Genomic DNA, 22,756 nt, shown 5'->3' with positions numbered 1-22,756 from the left:
AATTGAATCCAGTTAACGACGCTTCCCGTGGTTTGAAGCCCCAGAAATTGACCGATCAGTATCGTTGGTGGAAAGGACCACAGTTTCTATGGGAATCAGAAGAGAATCTCAAGCAGAGATTGGCGAAGTCTCACAAGACGATCCTGAAGTTCGGGGTGAAGTGCAAGTTCATTCAATCAAGATCGAAAACCCCGACGCTGGACTCAACTCAGAACCCCCATGCGTTTACAAGATGATGACTCACTATAGTTCGTGGTTTAAGTTGCAATGTTGCGTTGCTTGGCTAGTGCGCTTTTGCTATTGGCTAAAGAACCGGAAAACCTCTTCAAATACAGAAGCATTAACCACAGAGGAGCTACATGAAGCAACCCTGCTAATCATGAGGTTAATTCAGGCTCAAAGTTTCGCTGAAGAGCTGAGAGACCTCAAAGCCGACAAGGAAGTAAAGAGTTCCAGCAGACTTGCAAAGTTGAAACTGGTGCTGGCAGAGGCGGTTCTTCGTGTTGGAGGTCGGCTGGAGGAAGCAGTTGTACTGTCCTACGACGAAAAGCACCCGATCATACTCCCAAAGAAACACCACATTAGTCAGCTGATTGTTCGCTACTGTCACGAAAGTCTGGCCCATGCTGGTAGAGAGCAAACCCTAGCCCAGACGAGAAAAATGTTCTGGATACTCGGAGGCAGAGGTTTGGCGAAGAATATCATTAGAAGTTGCTTCAAGTGTCGCCGGCTGAATGAGAGGCCAATGAAGCAGGTTATGGCTCCCCTTCCTAAAGAGAGATTGCAACTGTACAAGCCACCCTGTACATTCTCCGGTGTCGATTTCTTCGGGCCACTAATGGTTAAATGGGGCCGCAGTTCAGCAAAACGCTGGGGATGCCTATTCACTTGTTTAACAACGCGAGCCGTTTTCCTGGAGCTAGTACTGTCATTGGAGACCGACAATTTCATCATGGCCTCGCGACAGTTTATCAGCCAAAGGGGACCTCCTGAGGAGATCAGATCGGACAGAGGTACTAACTTTGTTGGGGCGGAGCATGAATTAAAAGAAGCAATCAGGGGCTGGAACAACACTAAGATCTACCAAGAATTGCAGCAGAAAGGAGTCAACTGGACTTTTCACCCTCCTACAGCGGCGCACATGTCTGGAGTCTGGGAAAGACTGGTGCAGAGTGCGAAGAAGCACCTGAAGGTTATCGTGGGAGACAGATTGCCCAGTGAGTTCGCGTTGCGAACTCTGTTCACCGAAGTGGAATTCATTATGAACCGCCCGATTGTAGCAGCGTCAGATGACCCTGCCGACTTGGAAGCGTTGACCCCCAATCACTTCTTGCTGCAAAGAAAGGTGGCTGGATTGCCCCCAGGGGTTTTCATCAGGGAAGACCATCTAGGCAGGGAGCAATGGAGAAAGGTGCAATACCTGACCGACATCTTGGAAAAGATGGATTAGCGAATATTTACCAACCTTGAGCGAACGAAAAAAGTGGCTGAAGGATCAACGAAATGTTAGAGTGGGAGATATCGTGCTCATTTTGGAAGAGAATGTTCCCGTAACAAGTGGAATTTGGGTCGTGTAACAGACGTCTTTGTGGGACGAGATTCAAGAGTGCGATCCGCCAAGGTGAAGACTTCCAGCACGGAGTTACACCGCCCTGTTGTTAAGCTGTGTCTATTGGATGGCTAGGACAGACACTTACCACGATTGGCAAACGTTTGGACTTTGACGTTTGCGGGGCCGCTGTCGTGTCTTTTGCATGCGTATCGACCTGTGAAGTACTTTTACGGCATAACCATTAGATTTACAATCTCAGGCAATTTATATTCTGACTGATGTGATAAGTTTCGCGTGCACATGACATTTTGTTTTTGAATAAGTGCGTGACACTTTACTCTTTGAGAGTAAAGCACTTGGGAAAATACATGCCGATAACTATGGAATGTTTCTTCCTCCTTCACTTAACTGGAAAGGTTATGGTATGGGGAGCTAGACATGCTGCTTTGCCCTAATCTAAGCATTTCAGTTCCAGAATCTGGACATTTTCCAGTTGCTGCTGTACAAAAGAGTGAAGATTTTGTCCCTGAATTATCTGTTGCTGTAGAGGACAAAAGAATGATCAAACAGGAGTGGTCTTTACTGGGTACAATGACAGAATTTTCTCAGGCATATGCCACAGCTATTGTTTTTTCTTTCTTGTGCCATTATAAATTTTGTATGAAACGTTCTTTCATACCAAGTTTGTTGTTGTGTCCTCAGGGGTTTGCTGTGTTTTTTTTGACTGCAAAGAAGACATAATGATTGCAAATGCTTGTCAGTGGTCTGAATATTCCCTCGTTTTGTTGTGGAGTGTACTTCACTATCGTATTTTTTATCCACCCACGTGGCCCAGGGTGGGTAATATAACTCTCCCATTTGGCTACTCAAACAGCGTACGTCCTGATTTTCGTTATTTAGCTGAAGACAAATTTCATTTTGGGGAAAGCCTAGACTTGCCAGTTTTTAGGAAGACGCACCCTTTTTCTGGAAGACTTAGAGACGACATGCGGAGGCCTGATAAGGGCATATTCATAAACGTCGTGCATGAAAAAGAGGACAAACGGGATCATTAAAATTCTCACTTCCTAAAAAAAAAAGTGGCTGAAGGATCAACGAAATGTTAGAGTGGGAGATATCGTGCTCATTTTGGAAGAGAATGTTCCCCGCAACAAGTGGAATTTGGGTCCTGTAACAGACATCTTTGTGGGACGATATTCAAGAGTGCGATCCGCCAAGGTGAAGACTTCCAGCACGGAGTTACACCGCCCTGTTGTTAAGCTGTGTCTAGTGGATGGCTAGGACAGACACTTACCATGATTGACAAACGTTTAGACTTTGACGTTTGTGGGGCCGCTGTCGTGTCTTTTGCATGTGTATCGACCTGTGAAGTACTTTTACGGCATAACCATTAGATTTACAATCTCAGGCAATTTATATTCTGACTGATGTGATAAGTTTCACATGCACGTGACATTTTGTTTTTGAATAAGTACGTGCAACTTTACTCTTTGAGAATTAGTATGTGAGTTAGTTCGCGAAGTTCGCGAAGAAAGTTTTGTAAGAGAGCTCAGAGAATTTCGAAGCGAACGTAGATTAAGATGTGATGCGTAGAAACGCATATTAAGGCTAAGAAAAATTGTACGACACTGTGGAACTCTGAGGTAAAGGTCAAGATTAAAACATGGAGTTTTCATGTAAAGATTACAACTGGATTTTTTGAACAGGAGGGAACCTTGCGCAACTGGCCCTAGCAAGTGGCAACGTGACCTTCCACTGTTCATTCTCTTGAAGCACAATTTTTAAGCAGATAAAAAAAAAAAAGAATTACATTTATATGGAACTGAAGACAACAAGAGCTGTCATTACTGCGGGGAAGACGACTCTTTACTTCACTCCTTGTTAGGTTGTCATATTGCAGTTGACTTCCTCCGGAATGTGCTATGCTGCTTTAATGAAAAGGAAAACTCTTCCATCACATTAAGCTGAAAAGAAATACTCTTCAGAACTGTTACTGATAACGACAATAAAATAAAAAAAATAACTTTCTGTCTCCTCTATGCCAAATTCTGCCTTCATTTCCAGAATATCAACCAACACACATGTAATTGAGATGCTTTTGTCCAGAAACTAAATTGTATGTTGAAAATAGAAAGTTTCGCTTAGTTCAATTTGTCCTCTACCTCTTGCAATAAAAAAAACCTCACAAAATCTTCATCTTAGCAATTATGTAATTATATAGTATTATTATTAGTACAGTAGTTACCCGTAGTGTTGTATGTAGCGTTATGTTAATGTTGAAAAAAACGTATTGTAGGTAAGTTTATCATAAGTATTGTATTGTAAGTAGTTTATGGTAATTAACATATTTTAGGTGAAATTTATTGCAATAAAAAAAAGAATCACTTTAAAAAATGTATTTTTCTGAATCCCTTGTGCTTAGGAAATACTGCTCTAAGAAGAGGAGGAGGACGTCTTTCATTGACCTTCTTTGGGCATCAACGATGATGTTCAGCCTTGTGTCAGTGCCTTTCATGAATGGGATCACTTTATGATGAAACATGTGGTCATAAGCAAACTCCTTGCCACTGGAGTAAATGCTGTCCACCTCATCTGCAAGTGTCTTGCTTCGGATCATTTCCTACTCGAGCTGGATGTTGGTCAGCTTGTATTTGAGCTTCGTGGGGTCAGAGCCTTTGACCACTTGTGAAGCTGGGGCAAGGGTAAGTTCAAAAACGAGGTCATTGTAAAGAGCCTGGGGATAGAAAACACCTGGGTCAGCCAGGATATGGTCAAGCCTGATGTGATATTTGGTTCCATAAACTTCATTCAGTTTGTTTTCAGCAAAGATGCCCAAAGTTTTCTTGTCCCCTGCAATTGAACAGATCTTGCATAAATTCTTGCTCTGTATTCCCTCAGGCACCATGTTGTCTCGCTTTTCCTCTGAAAGGAAAAGGTCCTCAAAGGTTTTCTAGATGTCGTAACCAACTGTGTCTTGCAGGATAGTGCCCCCAAACTTCACAACCAGCTTGTCAACAAGTGCACGCATGATGTCCTAAACAAGAAAGTTACATACATACATACATACATACATACATACATCATTTATTTGTTTACGCAGGTCGGTATATAGGCAGCATAAGCTGATGTGGACCTGCGGTTAATTAAGAGTTACAAAATAAAAAGTAAGAAACCTAATAAACCTAATAATTACAAAAACGTGTAAAATTCTAAAATATGATTACAAGTTAAATTAGAATTCCTAAAAATATTTACAATTTGTTAAATCTTTAGTGTAAATTCTGGCTGATTGGTTGAAAGAAATTTTGTCAATAACTGTAGAAAGATAACGAAGCTTGTTTTTAAATCCATGGTGGTCTTCTATGGATTTAACTGATTGCAGTAAAGAATTCCAAGCCATTGCAGATCTATGTTTGAACGACAGTTTTCCAACATTAGAGTTCGGTCTGTCCAGAGTAAGTTTAAAGTTGTCTCTCATATTGTGTAAATTAGGACTTTTCTTAATGATTGTTGCAACTTGTTCAGAGCAAAACCCATGGTAAGCTTTATGTGTCAGACAGAGGAGCCTCTCCTTGTAGAAATAACTTAATGATTTCCAAGAGGGTGGTATCTGTTGTTTGAAAATGAGTTTGGCTGCACTAAGATGAATTTTCTCTAGACCGTCTAGTTTCGCTTCACTACAATTTCCCCATACACTTATTCCATAGGTCACACTCGGAAGAATACCCTTAAAGTAAATTGGTTCTAATATTTGGGAAGGAAGGCTTTTAAACCTACGTAATAGCTTCACCTTCTTAGTCATAGATGTTGTAAGATCTTTTATATGGCATCCCCAGCTTAACTTATTATCAATCGTGAAACCAAGACAGTGCGACTTATTAACAAAACTAATTATGTGATCACCCAGCTTAACTGGTCTTAGAGGACCAATGAAATCTTTACGGGTAAGAAGCATAATCTCGGTTTTATCAAGATGAATAGTCACAACGTTCCTATTACACCACTTAGCTATTTCAATTATTGAGGTTTGGATCTTGGAACAGACATCATCAATGGAATCGCCAATACAATATAAAGTTGTGTCGTCAGCAAACATTTCCATCCTTCCACAGCTAGGCACCTATGGAAGATTGTTGACATAAATACTAAAAAGCCTAAGCCCAAGTACTGAGCTCTCAGGTACACCGAATTTGACTTCCGCTTCACTAGATCTTTGACCCTCAATCTCAACAAACTGCTTTCTCCCAGACAAATAATCAACAATCAAATTATACACATTTCCTGAAATTCCACAGGCTTGGAGTTTAAGAGCCATTGTTTTATAACAAATGGAATCAAATGCCTTTTTAAAGTCAATAAACAGAACACCCACAATTCTATTTCTATCCAGCCCTTGTCTCCACACTTCGGTCAGGTGCAGCATTAGAAGTTCTGTAGATCTATTTGGTTTGAAACCCCATTGGTTTTCGCTGGACAGTCCTTTGTTTACAAAGTGACAGTCAATATGATCCCCTATAACACTCTCGTACATTTTGCTTGGGATGCTCAACAGGGAAATGGGTCTGAAGTCACCTCTTTCAGAACTATTTCCCTTTTTGGGTACAGCTTTTACTTTACTCATTTTCCATTGGGAAGGATACTTTGAGGTTTTTAGACTTTCTCCCATAATATAGGATAGACCGACAGCTACAGCATCACCCCCTAGTTTGAGTCCTCTTGCGGTTATGTTGTCAGGACAACACCCTTTTCCAGGCTTAACTCTTTTGTCAATAACTCTTAATTTTGTGAGCATTTAGTTGTAATGGCTCAGCAGTAAGAGTGACTTGGTAAATATGGTGATGTCCATTTACACTGTTATCCAATAAGATACCATTTGCAAGTCTTTCACCAACTTTAGAAAAGAAATGGTTTAAGCTTTCTGCCTTATCTTTAGCATTGGTTATGATGTTTCCATCCTCATTTTTGATTGCACCCACACTACTCTTTGACTTCCCTTGCATTTCACGTACCACCCTCCAGAAATCACTTGAGCTGTTAGCATTTTTAAACTTATCATTCCAATATTCTGCTTCGGCTTCTCTCATGATCTTAGTCACGTGATTTCGTTGTCGACGATACAGTTTCCAAGCTTCTGGATCACTTGGATTACTTTGAGCTCTTCTTAGCAGGGCATATCTTCTATTCATCGCCTTCCTGATGTTGCCATTCATCCACTTCAAACCATTAGTGCGCACTTTTACTTTTCTAGTTTTCAGATGATCAGTCATAACGTCCTTATATAAATACTCCCATGCCCAAGCAACATCATCTACGTCATCATGTATCTCACAGACACTCCAAGGTGCTGTACTGAGCTCATGTCTGAGTTTGTCGCAATTAAGGTTCTTAAAATCTGTCACTTTTTTGATCACTGGACTTGATTTTTGTCTCTGCAAATTAACTACAGCATATACAAGATGGTGATCAGAAATGCCTGGGGCATAACAGCCTGCAATTTTCACCTTGGATCTATGAGAAGTGAAGATTAGGTCTATGATTGTGTTTCAAAACTCTGTAGTTCTTGTAGGTTCTTTAATGACATTCTCTAAGCCAACATTTCTGGTAACTTTCAACAAGCATTTTCCCACACTTGATTTAATGTCAGAGTTGAAGTCACCCATGATCATAATGTTAGATCTTTTTAGCCACAAATCTTCTAAGATTGCATGGAACTTGTCAAAGAATTGATTGTCAGTTGGGGGTCTGTAGAAAGTTCCTAGTAAAAGTTGTTGAGATGCAAGCATAAGATCAATCTACACTTGCTCAAGGTCACTTTTTCAGCAGATATCATCCCTTTCAATGACATTCAGACAATTCTTGTACTACATTACACAACCACCCCAGGAATTTCCACATTTTGTCTTTATGTACCAATTTATATCCATCAACAGATATTTGGTGATCTTCAATTTTGTTGTTCAAGTGTGTTTCAGTTAACCCTAAGATGTCAAACCTCGTTTCCTGGAGAAGGAATCTGATTTCCGACATTTTGTTCGTCAATCCATTAACATTTAAGTGGGCAACCTTTAGACCTTGCGTGTTAATTAATGGCTCCAGATCATTGTAAACCTGAAGGTCGTGTGTGTGTAGAACTTCCAGGGTAGAGTCATCAACAAGGCTGTGGAGTGGCTCAGGATCACTAGGTACTGTGCAAATAGGGCATATCCATGGGATTTCATCTTCCATTTGCAGTCTGCGATACTCGTTTACAGAAACACCTCCACATTTTATGTGGCACCATTTTGAACAAGAGTCGCAGTTTACAGCACGATAAGTCTTCGCGACTGTCCTCTTGCACATGGCACACTTGGCTGAAATATTTACAGTAGCCGTTGGACCAGGATTAGGGCAGATGTCTGCGCTCACTATAAGTCTCGATAAGTTAAAGCAGGACTGTGAATTAGGATAAAATGAGATACGAGCGGAAAGAAATTTCCGACCATGTCTGCTTCGTCGTTCGACCAGCTCGTGAAAGGTGACTGTTCCAAGGCGAAAATAGTGAAAAGTGAGTGACTGAATCATCCTTGCCAACAATTTTGTATGTTCTACTATTTAAAGAGCTTTTTAGTAGACATATGAGCACAGTAATCCTTGCGATCCACAACAAAATGGAGGACCGAGAAATCACATGTCTGTTCGCCATGACCGCTGACCGTCCGTTAAAACATCTACTAAAGTTTATTTGTATCATAGTAAACTTAATCAAGGTGCTTAATGATCGGAGAACTTACCACTTTTTCACTAAAAGTCTGCTTTCCTGGCTGGTTCTGCAATTACATGCAAGCCAAGCTTGTGTTGTATTGCTTCAGGAGAAAACGGCATTTGGATGTTTAGACAAACAAAGTTCTAAAACCTTCTGTGTCCATTCCTCCGGAGGTCTTCAAACACAACATCTCTTCATTCCACAATATAGCTTCAACATGCAAAAAAAACTTTCACACGTGCAAGATGGCGGAAACATGCAAGTTGTTGGCGTGTCCTCCAGAAAAGTCGATGTCAAAGCAAAGCGCCAGCGAACCTGGCATGGGAATCTCATTCTCGTTCAGTTTGGGCACAGAAATATTTAGCGTCTCACCGCAGTTGGCTTCAGTGCGGTCAAAGGTGATGCGCTTGACCACACGCTCGGCCTTCAGGGCACGTAATGTCTTTTCATTTTGCACAGGTTCTCTGGCACAGAATCCCTTCTTCAAAGAAGATATACACAGCTGTAAATATTTTCCTAGTTAAAAAAACAAAAAATATATATGTTGCGACAGTGGAAGGCAGTTTTGACAACCCTACTTTTGACCCCGATGCCTGGAGAGAGGATCCCGATGACAATGATGATGATGATGAACAAGAAATAAACACAACCCAGCCCTGTCAGCCAGGCACGGCCTCCACTCCCTAACACAGCGGCGAAGAAATAGAAATGCAAACGAGGCAGCACGAGCAGACCAGGCCACCTGAAACTTCTTATGAAGAAACCCCTCTGCTTGGCAACTTAATACGTGATGACAAACCGGCCATGCTTGAAAGAGCCAAAGACTTCATCAAAAAAAGGTTCCTGAAAGTGGACTTCCGAAAATTGGACCCAATTGAAATTATAGCTGAAGACCGCGACTCCATCAGAGAAAAACGTCAAAGATTGATAGAAGCTGAAAACCAATTAAAACAGGTGGAAACGCTTGCTGCAGAAAAGGAAAAAGCATCTCAAGAGATGCAAGTGCTTAGACAACAACTCAAGAGGACACAAGCTCAGATTGATGCCATACAATATGAACAAGGTACCAACGTTGAAAGTGAAGCAGAACTTTGCAGTCTGAAGCAGCGGAAAAAGAATTTACAAACCGCCTTTGAAAATGCATCAAAAGAAGTGGCCGCACTTGAAAAACAGGCAAAAAAAACAAAGAAAGAGCCCAAGCAAAGGTCGACAGACTCAGAGCATCGCCACACAAAAAAGTGAAAGAAATCCATGGAAGAAAGGCTAAAAAGCACAAAACCATTAGATGACTTGAAAGAACGAGAAAGCGAGCTGCAGCACCAAAACCAGGAAGACCAGGTGATCATCCAAGATGAGAACACCACACCCTCAGAAAAAGAAGCCGCAGAGGCCAGAGTAGCAGAAAAAAAGAGCTCACACTTTTGCAAACTCAGGTTGGAGAAAGAGAGAGGGCACCTCTCACAGAAAGTACCAGAAATCTGCGAAAAATATGGCTTGACTGTCACTGCCATTTTTCTTGCCACAGGGGTTACAATCGGGGTTGTCATCAGTTCAATTACTGAAAGCCACCAGCAAAGCTTTTGGGAACGGTCTTACGGATAGAGGTGCAAAACTCAGTTCTATGCTGCCTGGGCTGATTGGCTCGATTGTGAGCTTCCTTTTCAAAACAGCTGAGCAAGTGGTAAGCTATCTTGCCGAGCACATCTGGCTCTTGATTTTGGCGGTTGTTGCCTTCATTTTTGAAAAATACATTAAAAAGCGGCGCTAACGTTGCAGCACCATCAACAGCAAAGCCGCGACTCCTACCATACCATCAATAACAGCGGTTTTGTTTATTTTGTGTTGCGAAGCAGTGGGCTCTACTTTTTCCCCTCCTTGTGTGGGTGCTTCGGGCTCGCTCTTTGAGGGAGGGGGTTCTTTGAAGCGGTTGTGGCCTTGTGGATCGGGTTTGAAGGGTGGCTGTTTGGCTGGTTAATTTTTGATGGCCCTCCTGCCATTAGTTTGAGGAGGGCCCTTTTTGTGCCTGGATTCACTGCATTGTTAACCCCGAGTTTCATACCAGAAATCGCTTGTTTCAGCTTGTTGTTATAGCCAACTGTTCTTTCTTTGTTTATGATCATGCTTGCGGGCATTAGCCATGCCCTGGGACACACAGCAAGATGGAGTCTAACTTTTGCTGCATCAACAGCAAGCTGATATCTTTGCACACTCTTGGCCAAGTCTGGTTGTCTTATTGCATCTTCCATCAAAACCAGAAACTCACTCTGGGCTTCTTTTGCTCTACCTCCTTTGCCAAGAATACTGCTGTGTACATTTACTTGCGAACCGAAGATTCAGTATACAAAGGCTTTGATTGACTGATTGATCTGTAAAAGGCCCGCCTGCATCAAACCAAAGCCTTGGTTTGGAGCGAACCAGTCATACTGAGTGGACGCAATTGCGTCTGGCTGTCTGGCTATATGTAAGAAATCAAGTTTCTTTTGGTTGCAGCCCCTCCTTCATCACTGAATCTATTGAACCCTAAGAGGTTTTTCATTGATCCGTGCCCTGACACACTGATGTATATGCTTCCTAGCCCGTGGTTTTTCTTGCGTGTGAAGCGAAAATCACTCCATGGCTTTATTCCGAACTCATCACAGATTCTGTCGTATGAAGCTTCATCATAAGGATTATTGTATTGATTGAGTGTAGGATCCCCCAGCCCCACACCTGGAACAAAATTCGCCTGACTGTGAAATAGACATGAAATTTACAAACAGCTATTATTTGTTGCAGCAGGGATGATCTGCTATCAAAGATTTTGCGAGAAATTCCACAACCCTCTGTCGCATAGAAAACAGCAAAGTTGAGTTGTTGAGGCCAATATTGTATGTGTGGGCTGCCCAACCACCATTTTGATTCTGCCACAGAGGTGTGTTTGAGTCTGGTTTTTTAGAATACGTCGCAGAATTGTCACGAAGTAGTTGTCTGGTGTCAAGTAGATGTTTATCTGACTGCTGAATATTTTCTTGAGGCTTGGTGCTGCTTCTGTGATTGGCAACGCTGGGATTAGTTGTACCGGTGACAGTTGATAAGGAAAGCCTGCCACGCCCATCAAACTGAGCGCAGTTTTAAGTCGTTCACTCCAAAAATTTTTGTCACAACCAAAAACGCTCTGCAATGAAGTAGGGCTGTCTGAAAAATATTTCTGCACTGACTTTACTTTTTTCATCAATTTCAACTTGAGTTTTATAAGAAATAATTGAATTTTTAATTTAAATTGTTATTGTAAATAAGTTTTTTAATTTCTAGTATTTTGTAATAGTTAGGTTATTGTGACTGAAAAGCCCTGTTAAAGGGAGTTCCAATATTTATTTTAAAAAAAAGAACTTGCTTTTATCCGCGTTTGGAAACTTTTCTGTGAACATCGCCCACACACGCACTGTTTCTTTGGTTTTTGCCTCTGGCATTTCCATCCATTTTTGAATTTTCTTGTAGGAGTCCATTTTGAATATGTTATATTTGTACAATATAAAACGGTTGTTTTCACAATTGTCACACAAAAGAACGGGGAAACTATGTACTTTGAAGAGCCGATTCCAAAAGTACATTTCATGAAACTCATCTCTTGTTGCCTTGCCAATTCATGGCATAATCTAGAAAGAGCAGGGCAAATGTCTTTCAAAGAGTCTGGTGAAGTGCTTGCCTCTTTACCTCAGGGGCATCACACTGTTGATAGCCATGCAAAACAGCTTAAAACAAGTTTGAAAAGTTATAACAGGCACAATTGGCATGAGAAACAAAACCCATTTCTGTGCCAAAAATAACATGATGGAAAACCTCAGACAAAACAATTTCAGTTAGTCACACTTTAAGCCAGGTTGCTTGGCATCAAGCAGACATAACATGTGTTAACTTGTGTCAAAAAGCTAAACAGCCCATCCACTTACTTCATTCATTGTGATCTGATCGACAAAACCAAAAACCTTTTGAATGGGAAAAAATCAGATGTTTTGGCTAAATTTGAAATGAAAGGCTTGCCTAATGAAAAAGTAAGCTATCATCCTCCCCCACAAGAAGTTTTGCGTGACTGCATCACCCTTAGTGTCAAAGGTGAAGATGGCAAACTCTTTGGTTTCAAGGGCTTGCCTATGGAATTTGAATTAGAAAAGCTTTTTATACAGTGTCGTTGGCGAATGTTTTGCCGTCTGCTCCTCCTGAAGCTTTGCCGTAGCCTCTCTACCCCCAACTGCAGGCTGACTTTTGGTTGCAGAAAATCAGTGAGATTTCAACTGCTCTTAACAACAAGGTCGCCCACTATTGAGTGGTTGCCAAAAAGTATAAACAAGCGAAAAAGGTGCTTAACTAGAACGCTGCTGGCACCAGTGTTCTCTCAACAGCGTTTTTGAGTGCAAGCTTTAGTTTGGCTCTGTCCGGGGTTGGCCTACCGGCTACAATTCCATTAGGCAGCGTTGGTGGCTGTTTTGCTTTGATTTATTCAGGCCTGATAATCGGCAGCAAAAAGCTTGATTCAAAGATCAAGAAGCATCAAGAAATTGTCATGCTTGCCATAGCTGGACGTGAAACAGCTGACCGGCTTCTCTCCAAAGCGTTGGCTGATAACCAGGTCTCTGAAGCAGAGTTCCAACTTATTATGACTGAATTTTCACAGTATAATGTGCTAAAAAAGCCATGAGGGCTAAACTCACACGGCAGCCATCACGTAAAGCAGCTGATGTTGAAAAGATTAAGGAAGACATCTGCAGTGAAGTGGAAGAAGAGTTTTGAAAAATTACTGCCCTCATTTCAAGTTCGAATTAACCTTTGAAAACACACAGTTTCGTTTGCATATTATAAAAAAAAATGATTGTTAGTTTTCAGGAGGGATGGGTGGGTTGTCCACTAAAATTAAAATCCCTCCTTAGAGGTTCTGGTGGTCAGTGGTTTTGCTATTTTTGTTTTGCCTGCTTAAATTAACCACACAAAGGCTACTGATATACCCGATGGTTTGGTGTGACAACGATTTCACCTATATCAATCTTTTCTCTGTAGTTACCCAAGGCCTTTTCATGCAAAAGTAATCCAGCATAAAAAGCTCAGGTTCCAAGACCTGAGTCAGCACGACAAACTGAACCAACTTGCACCTTATTTGAATGATATGGAGACCAGAATTCTTCTTCCTGAAGTAGATGATAGCCCCTATGCCTTACAATCTGACCTTGGCTGGGAAACCACTGGAAGGATATCTCAGTACTCAAATGGAAAAGATAACCAAGAAAACGAGATAAAGGGTTTCCCAATGAATGCAGAAGTAAGTCTGGGAAATGCCAGACCCTTAAGTAGACAATGGTAAACTTCAGTTGCAATTTCTCAGTTTGGAACCAAGTTAAAGAAGTAGTCAATCATTTTCAAGTCATGAAGATGTTTCAAATGGACTTCTCCGACAGGCAGACAAACAATCAATGTTATCCCAAGACAACTGTTCCTTTGATAGAGATCTGATCACATATTCAACACATGCTCGCTCAAGACGTTCTTGGACATCTTGCAAGATCATTAAACACTTGGCTTTCAAGATGAAAGTGAATAGCTTTGTATTTTATTTCTTGCCTGGTCATGTGCACAAATCAAAATTTGAAGTTTGAACCTCTCATATTAGTCAGCAAACAACTACTACAGTCAACTGGGATTACCCAGTGCCAGAAGATTTTCCACTATTTATGGGAAAACTGGCAGACAGAGCTTCTCACGAAGGTTCCCTGTCTTCCTTTCCCACCAGGTTTTAGAAATCCAAAGCATCTCAGATGCATGTTGTAACGGTATCAACCAGATCTTCTATCTGTCCATTATCAGTCAGAAGAACAAAGTTCATCTGAGTTTCTTTATGATGAGATCAAGAGTCTCTCCTCTCAAATTAATCTTCATACCTCATGAGAGCAAACAGCAGCTGTTGTCTTTGTCAACATAGTCACAATGTCCAAGAGTGAACTTGACAGAACATCAACTGTTACTGCTACACCAACTTTAAGATTGCAGTTGGATACATCAACGATTAAGTACATCATTTTGTGTCAAGTTGGTAAACTGCAAGCAGTACTTATGAGAAAACAGCTCTCTGCCACGATCAGCTTGATGTTCAAGGGGAACTAATTCTCTGGTCAATATGTCAATTAATTAACGTAATCTTTTTCTTTAATTAAGTTCATGTAAGTTCGTACTGATTTTTCTTGGTTATTTTCCTTTATTTTACTCTCTTCATTGAGGACCCTTTTTTAAACCACTTTGTGATGTTGGCATCCTCATTTAAGATTAACTTTACTATTATATTATTACATTTATTACTTTTTCATTTCCATTTTTCCCAATCTTGAATAATGCCATCAGCATTTAACCCAATTAATCAATATTATTAGGCATACACTTTTCTGAATCCCGCACCTTTTGCAATGTTTACCATAGGCCACAAACATGATTGCTGATGTATGTCAACACTTTGGCCCCAAATGCTGGATCAATAGCAGTTACACAATTCAGTCGATCCTCTTCACCAGTATGGGGCCAGTCTAAATGTATTCTCTGCTTCTAGGTTCCTCGATACAGCCTTCGATTTCTCAGACAGCTAATTCAAATTCTTTCCAGTGAGAATGAATCATTAAGACACAACAAGGAGCATGCTGTTCTTGACAGGTGGTTGACTGGGTATGATTCTTTGAAATTATCCTCCCTTGCTCGATGGAAAGTGTTGTGTGGACAAATCCTGTTGGATTTTTGGAATAAATGTATGGAATTTTGGGTCATACGAATTCGTAGAAATGTGAAGCAGGTTAAGCAACAAACCAAAAATTCAGGCTTGAAAACCATTAAGTGAGAATGAAAATGGTATCTGTGGGTTAAGAGGGTTCAAGCCTGGCATGCATTCCACAAGCAACTGGATGAAGTATTGTGAATATGGGGTGCAATAAACCTTGATCTGATGACCACAGTAAATAATGCATCATTCCAAGAGACAAAAGAACAGACACTTGACCAGGATTGGCAAAACATGTGCAACACCATGATAGAAACTTTATTAAGAATGTCATCAACCACCTAGCTGGGGAAAAACTCCCCTACTAATATGGGGACATAACAAAAACGAGTTAAATTAGAAGAAAATACCTAAAAAAAAACCTATAGCTATAGAAAAACCTAAGAATACAGGAGAAAAGGGTGAGTGAAAAATGGCAGAACACCTAGAGCAAAAAGAAAACGATCCTCAGATAGTGGTGAAGATTCTAACATGAAAAACATCTGTGATACTTGGCATTTGTCAAAGGAAGAGTGTTTTGAGGATAATCAACTACAACAGGCAGTAATATAGTGCCAAAAAGAGCAGACTAAGGCTTTGCAATTGGTACTGTGAAATATGCTGATAGATTGTTTTAAAAGTGACTGAAATCATCATTATTAATTTGACCATTCAGTTTTTTATACATCATGGACTTGTAGAATACTTTAACACTGAGTGTTAGAAAAACCAGTTTCCCCATCAACGGAATAGAAACAGACCATTATATATTCTGCGTTCTTCCTCTGCATGCAACTCTGATTGTTTACATGTGCCAACCAAGTACAGCATGCTCTTCTCAGAATGCAGCAAGTTCCCTCAAAGCAACTTAAGGTGACTATTTGGTCAGTGAGTTTATTAATGTTCTGGCAAACTCAATCTGATGAAGTACACTACGCTCAAAAACAAAGTTCTGCGTCACGCACTTGTTTATTTGTCTTGGAATCATCTTAGCCATTCCATGACCTTCAGACTCACATAAGCAAACAAGAAGCTTTAAATCCTTCACGTTGGTTGAGACCCCTAACAATGGAAGCCTCCATGTCTGCAGATGCTAGTAAAAGTCTGCAAAATTCACAAGTAAATGTCAGAAAATTTTGTTTCTCATGAAAATTGATGCTCACACTTGCAAAACCAATTTGACAACAATAAAGCAGAATGAATAGCCCAAGAGTTGGGAGCTGGGGCTATGGTGACTTGACTCTAAACTTCTAATACATACACATAGCAAGGTGATTTGTTTTCACATGGGTTATAGACTCGTTTATGGATTATTCATATGGCTTATAATTTTAATTTGTTTGCCATTAATACACCAACGAATTCAATAAAATGAATTATAAAATCCTAGAACTTCTCCCAACAGACTTGTATTCACCCTGCAAGGAGAGTCTTTCCTTACTGTGCTATATGCTTCATACTGACAAAAGCTCTGCATGAATTGTGTCAAGTTTTTGTAAAGCACGCTTAGTGCAATGCTAAGAGACCCTGGCCAAATTATCCATTTGATCATTTAGTGAAATGCATGAAAAAACATGTACACAGAGCACCACAAATTGCCTTCATGTAGGACAACAGGAAAAAAGAGTAAGTTTTGCATTATACCCTTGGTTCACCTCAAACTCCAGTTAAAATAGGAATATAAAATTTAAGGAGAAGAGTGAAAAGGACTCCTGCTGCCTCTGTTGTGGGTGGATAAGTACAATGCAAGGGCATACAACTTAGTGAGTCTTGATACCATTGCCAAGAAGATTATCCAATCAATGGATCTCCATATGATTGAAATTGATAGGCAATCTTGTGGAATCTGCTCAAAAGTATGCCTCAGTAACAATGAACACAGCACAATGAGTTTCCAGTGAAGTACAGTTTCTGTCACACCAAAGTAATATCGTTGACTCAATTACCAGGCATACACAATCATGATTCAATTTCATTCTTGGTTTTATCTTTATTAACTTAAGCTCATGTTTCTGCATAATTATAATACTTCACTGACAAAAAGGAAAATGAAAATGAAAACCAACTTACTTGTCAATGTTCAAAATAAAAGTGTTACTTATGATCTGTAAGAAGTTGAAATAAAATGACAACTCACCAAGTAATGCAATGGGTTTCATCAATAAACAACATCATAAATATTTTTGCTCAGATTTCTGTGCAGGAAAAAAATTTAAAATCCACTTTGCCAGTGGACCAGTAAATTTCAGTTGTCAAGGCTTTCAGCGTGACCTCTTTGCACTGCAATGTTCTCCTACCATCCAAAGGGCCCAGTTTTCATCACCTGTTTCCTGTAAAATTGATGATTGCATTCATAAAACCACTTTGACCAGAATAAACCAGAATGAATAGCTCAAGAGTTTGGAATTGGGGCTACAGTGACTTGAATGGCCTGTCCAAACAGGAAATGTATGGGGACCAAACATGATCAAACAAACAATATTGATGTTGTACTGAGTGGCCCAAACAGTAACAAACATACAAACAAAATAGACTGTAAACCAATAATTTATCATTTAGTGCGTATAATTTAGTTTTATTGCTGCAAGGTGAAGACGGGCAGCATACTATTCTTCAGGTTGCTGGTGGTTCCTTGGGTTCCCTGCCTTGTCATATGCAGACAGTCTCAAGTTTTGTTTCATGATGATTTTCAGCAAGTGTATGTCCAGCGGTGTCACCATAACTTGGATGCATGATTCTTGCCAAAGGAGATCGACTATGCTCTTCAAAGTAGATCCATCCCTGACACAGAGACCTTGTCCCAGAATTATCTACCCAATTTGGCATGTTGATCTATCAAGACTAATAATTTAAACAACATGCCTGTAAGGGTACAAACAATTGATTCGCTTATTTGGGCTGAACTGCAAACAAATAATCGTCTTCTGCTGGCAGATACAAATCATCTGCTTCTCTGGGCAGGTATTGAGTTGCCTATTAGTCTCTGTAATCTTGATGCCTCATGCCAGGAAGACGACATCACCAACACTCTGTTGGCCCTCAACAATGTAAAAATTCAGTATAACTCTATTGATAACAAGCTGCATCACATCAAGCTCATCTAGATTATTATGCTGCAATTTTTTGGATATTTCTCGCAACAGGTTATCACTGACTACTGAGAGACATGTTTTTAACCATTTATAACCAGAAGACAACACTACATCTCTCAGGCTATTATTTCCATCAAGTAATCTTGATCTTCAAAGTTACTGTTACTGTTAGGTTTAAATTCTAAAAAGATGTTTTGGATTTACTGTTCAGTGTGCCACATTGCATCTAAATCTCAAACAATTTCTTATTTCTCTGTTATTCCAAAATGACAGTAATTGACCTAATAAATAAATTTGATTGTAAAAGATCAAAATCTGTATATACATTTATTACATGGCTAGCTCTGTGAGCAGGGAAGATGATCCAAATCCTGACACTGTGATTGGCTACATGGAGCTGTCATCCCCCCTGGGATTACGCACTGTGTCCTGGAAGAAAAATTTCTCCAAAGTGGGAGCCGGTTCACTTAACTTTTCTTTTGTACTTTGTGCCATGAACAATATTTTCTGAGACAGTTAAAGTGCCAATGAAGTAAAAAATAGTTTTGCCCTGTTTGCTCACTTATGTCTTGATGAACACAGCTAAACGGTTTTAACTGATGAAAAGCACTTTCTTGTCGTATTTTTTGAACCTCAAAGTTTGGATTTTGCAACCTAAAATAGGTCCGTTTCGCGCACAATCAAAATGCTCATCTTACACAGGAAGTGATGTAGTTGGTGGTTCTAAAGACAATAGTGTCATGATGGACAAGAGAGCAAAGAAGGGAGCAAAGAATTATTGCATGACTGGTGGCCCCAATCAAGTCAATTGCTCCAACAAAACCAGAATGCCTACAATTTCCATGCATTACTTTCCCAAGGAGGAAAGTTTGCAGCAGAAATGGACATGACTTGTCCAGATAAATCAGGAAGATTTCGTGCCGAAGAAGTCATCATGCTTGTGTTGCGTTCACTTTGACAATAGTTGTTTCGAACACAAGCCGGTGTCTTTAATGGATGCAACTGGAGAAACTATTGCGTTAAAAAACAGCTGATAAAAGGTTCAGTACCAACAAGGACTGCTGTTGTGCCCTATTTGTCTCCATTGACTAACTGAAGGCAGCGAAGAGTAAGTGAATTTTATTTATTCTGAGCTCATTTCATCGCACATGGCGTTGTTTTGCATTTAGCTTATGTAACGCATTCAAACAAATTCACGAATAAGTTTTTTCTTCTCACAAATCATTCCAGATATATTTTCTCACAGCTTAAAATAAGGTTGTTGTTCGTTTGCAAGACCCTTGAAATCATGAATTGAAACAGAAAAGGCCAAATGAATGAAATAAGCTGTACACATGTGCTTGAATTCATTCAGTGGCGCACATGTACCTTTCCTGGTCTAATAAAAGTCTGAGGACAAATAAATAAATCGCTTGTTATATAAATTATTTCCATAAGACTAGTTCTTGCTGATAACACGTGTGTTTTTTAGCATGTACATGTTTTTTTAAGTATTTATGTTATTGGTTGAATCTGGAAAATAGGTGATATTTTCTTTTCTAGCACTTTAGAAAATACTGCCTTTTTGTATTAACAGTTTTCCCTGGTGACATATGGAAAAAGATGCCTTAAAAGATGTCCTATGGTCTCTGTATTGATGGAGTTGGAAAACGAGAAAACCGGATGTGTCAAGGGGAATGAAAACAAAGAAAACAAAAATGTTGACAAATTTCACGAATCTATTTTGCAACAAAAACCAGCAAACATAAAAGTAAAAACACAAAATGACATGAAGGCATGGAAGCAGTTTTGTTTACAAGAAAACAAGAATAGGAAATTGTGTGACATACCCGAGGAAGAAGTGAGAATTTGCTGTTGTGCAAATTTTTCAAATCCCTGAAGAAATTTGACGGCACAGAGTAGGAGCCCGTCAAACACTCAAAATTTTTTTTGTATGCAAGAGACAGTCAAACTATCTAGGGCCCCACTCACCTACACATAAACAACTTATTGTTAATAAACTGACGCTTGTATCAAAGCTCTTATACAAAAAACCAACTAAAGTTAGCCTAATTGTAAACGTACTTTGATTAGCATGCGCCAAAAAGTTTGTGTCACTTAAGCTTTTGTTCTCACATCATTGATAAAACTGGTGTAGTGATATAAGGATTCTTTTTTTTTAAACATCACAAATTGTTTTCGTCAAGCAATCTTCTTCTATGCAAAAAAAAATTAAATGTTAACAACTTGTCAGCTTTGCATAAACAACTGAAAAAGTTCTCGTAAAATAGTCTTTTTCTGGTTGAATGAGAAGTGAATAAAGTGAACTTACTTGCTCCTGATGATCAGCTCCCTGTGTGAGCAAGTCTGTTTCGCTTGGCATGGCGTTTGCTCCAACTCCATCTCTTTGAACATTTGCTTCACTGGACTGAAAGAAAAAAAAACAGTCAGCCTAGTTGTAAATGTAGTTTGATAAGCACGCACTGGAAATTGCTTTTGTAACAACCGTTCTCGTGTCAATAAGTTTTTTCGAATGTCAATCAAAGGCCCCAACGCTTATTACGCATAATTAATTAACAACTTATTGTTACAAAACGACGCTTATGTGTAAACATTCTTTTTCAGAAAACCGACAAAGTTAGCCTAGTTGTAAAAAACTGAAGTGCAAAGAGCCTTTGGAAAAAACAAGCACGCGCAAGATAAACACCACTAATTGTCCTCGTGGAACAATTTTTTTTAGAATGTCCTAGACATTCAAACAATTACGTCTAGGTGGTCATCATTACAATTAACAACAAAACTAATGAAAATGTAAACGATCACTTTCTTCAGTATAACATGTTGATACATATTATGATAAATCTAAATATGTAATATTTGAGCAACTGCAAATAATCCTGAACAACGTGTGCAAGGGAAAAGTTAATTACGCCAGGATAAATCAATTTGTTGATTCATGTGCGCTAAAAATTCAAAGTTGCTAATAGTATTACCACTTTGTTCTTGGACCAATTCACATCAACTTTGAGAAGCAGAATTACAGTGAAATCCCTACAAAGGAAACGAAAATTGGTTTGAAATCGGAGAGTTCGAGAAATCGGGGGTAAAATTACAGTTTTTGACTGGGGAGGGAACTTCAGGAGGTTCGAAATACTGAGGGTTCGAGAAATCGGGATTCCACTGTATATGATATAAATCATCACAAATGCGCCTTGTATCGACTGATCACAAATCCCTAAACTGAACCTGAGCCAACTGAGAAAGTAAGGTAACCTGCAAAGTAGGGGCTGGATGCCTCGCGATAACTGACGTCTCTTCCCTTTTCTTTTTCTGCTTAGTTGACACTTCTGGCCTTTTCTTTTTCTGCGTACTTGAGTCGTTCGCTTTTTGTTTTCATTTTCTCGCAATGCTTGGCGGTGGTCAGTTTTCTTTATCGGATTCGTCACTTGGCACTGGAGTTAACGACTGCTTGCGGAATTCCAAATCTAACTTGTAGAGCTCGGTGGGATCATCTGTGAAGAGAACACAACTGAATCAATACCTTGCCTCGCACGCAATAAAATATAGTTAGAAATTTAGCATCAGCAGCAGTACGTTTCGTTACCTGAAACTCCAATAATTGTTGCCTCCAGTTCCTCCATGCCATATTCTACCAAGACCTTACTGCCTTTACTTTTGTTGTCACCTTCCAGGACTTTGCTGATTTTCTTGCTGGCTAATACACATGTCAAATTATCGATTTCAGAGAAGAGCAGTCTATTCTTCAGTATCTTAAGTGCGCTTCTAAGAGACATACTGTTAACAACTGAACATGTTTCTGATGGTTAGCAGTGGTTAGAATACAACTGGAAAAAATGCCATATATATAGCTTATGTTATGTTAATTAGGATCAAAATCACCCCAAGGTAAACCAATCATAAATAAATAACAGCTGTTTCCTCAGTGGTATAAGTTTTATATTTGTCATGTTAATTAAGTTACAAAGTTAACCAACCAGAGAGCAAACCAAAGTTTTTTCCTCAGCAGTACGACCAAACACGCAAAACCTACAGAAATTGGGTTTCTGTGTTCTTTTCAAGATCATTCCCTTTACGAGAAAGTTAAAATTAAACCATGCCTCGATCGTCAGACTATGTCAAACAGAGAGTCATTGCCTTATACAGGCAAGGTCTCAATTATTCAAAAATCACTTGTGAACTGAAGGAGAGTGAGGGAATCACAGTGTATCGTTGCACCATTTCAAAATTAGTAAAAAAGTTCACACAATATGGCATGCTAGCTGACAAACCGATTCCAGGCAGGAAATCAAAGGTCTTAAGTCAACACTTAGACTTTCATCGATGCTAAAATGGAGGAGAATGATGAGCTAACCTCACCTGGTAAGTTCATTGTGAGATTGAGTCTGTGCCTGTTTTGACACAGAAAATCGGCAAATGTAATAAATTTATCGATTGTTTGGTTGATCAACCGGACCCTGTATTAAGCTGAAGAACACTCTTTTATAGGATTACAGAGGTTGCTGTGTGAAGAATTTAATGTGCAGTTTTCACTAAGGACGATTAAGTGAGCATGATACAAAATCGGATGGCGAAAGTCCAGACCCCTGTACTGTCAGATTGTGAGA

The 22,756-nt window shown here is 39.7% G+C and overlaps 1 protein-coding gene and 1 pseudogene across 1 annotated transcript; both read left to right on the top strand.

Annotated features, from left to right (window-relative positions):
• The first annotated feature begins 88 nt into the window (after nucleotides 1-88).
• On the top strand, nucleotides 89-1,450 carry LOC145482389 (uncharacterized). The gene has a single exon (XM_081461022.1). It carries the CDS (start codon nucleotides 89-91, stop codon nucleotides 1,448-1,450), a length of 1,362 nt encoding a protein of 453 aa, XP_081317148.1.
• A 540-nt stretch (nucleotides 1,451-1,990) lies between these two features.
• Nucleotides 1,991-3,505, top strand: LOC145482632 (uncharacterized; annotated as a pseudogene).
• The last annotated feature ends 19,251 nt before the right edge of the window (nucleotides 3,506-22,756 follow it).

The sequence above is a fragment of the Orbicella franksi genome, chromosome 3, assembly GCF_964199315.1.
Source record: "Orbicella franksi chromosome 3, jaOrbFran1.1, whole genome shotgun sequence".
NCBI lineage: Eukaryota > Metazoa > Cnidaria > Anthozoa > Scleractinia > Merulinidae > Orbicella > Orbicella franksi.
Note: the sequence above shows the minus strand (reverse complement) of the source record. Positions and strands in the feature narration are given on the sequence as shown.

Excerpts from the sequence above, each read along its gene's own strand:
- LOC145482389 (XM_081461022.1), top strand. The coding sequence starts at position 89 with ATGGGAATCAGAAGAGAATCTCAAGCAGAGATTGGCGAAGTCTCACAA.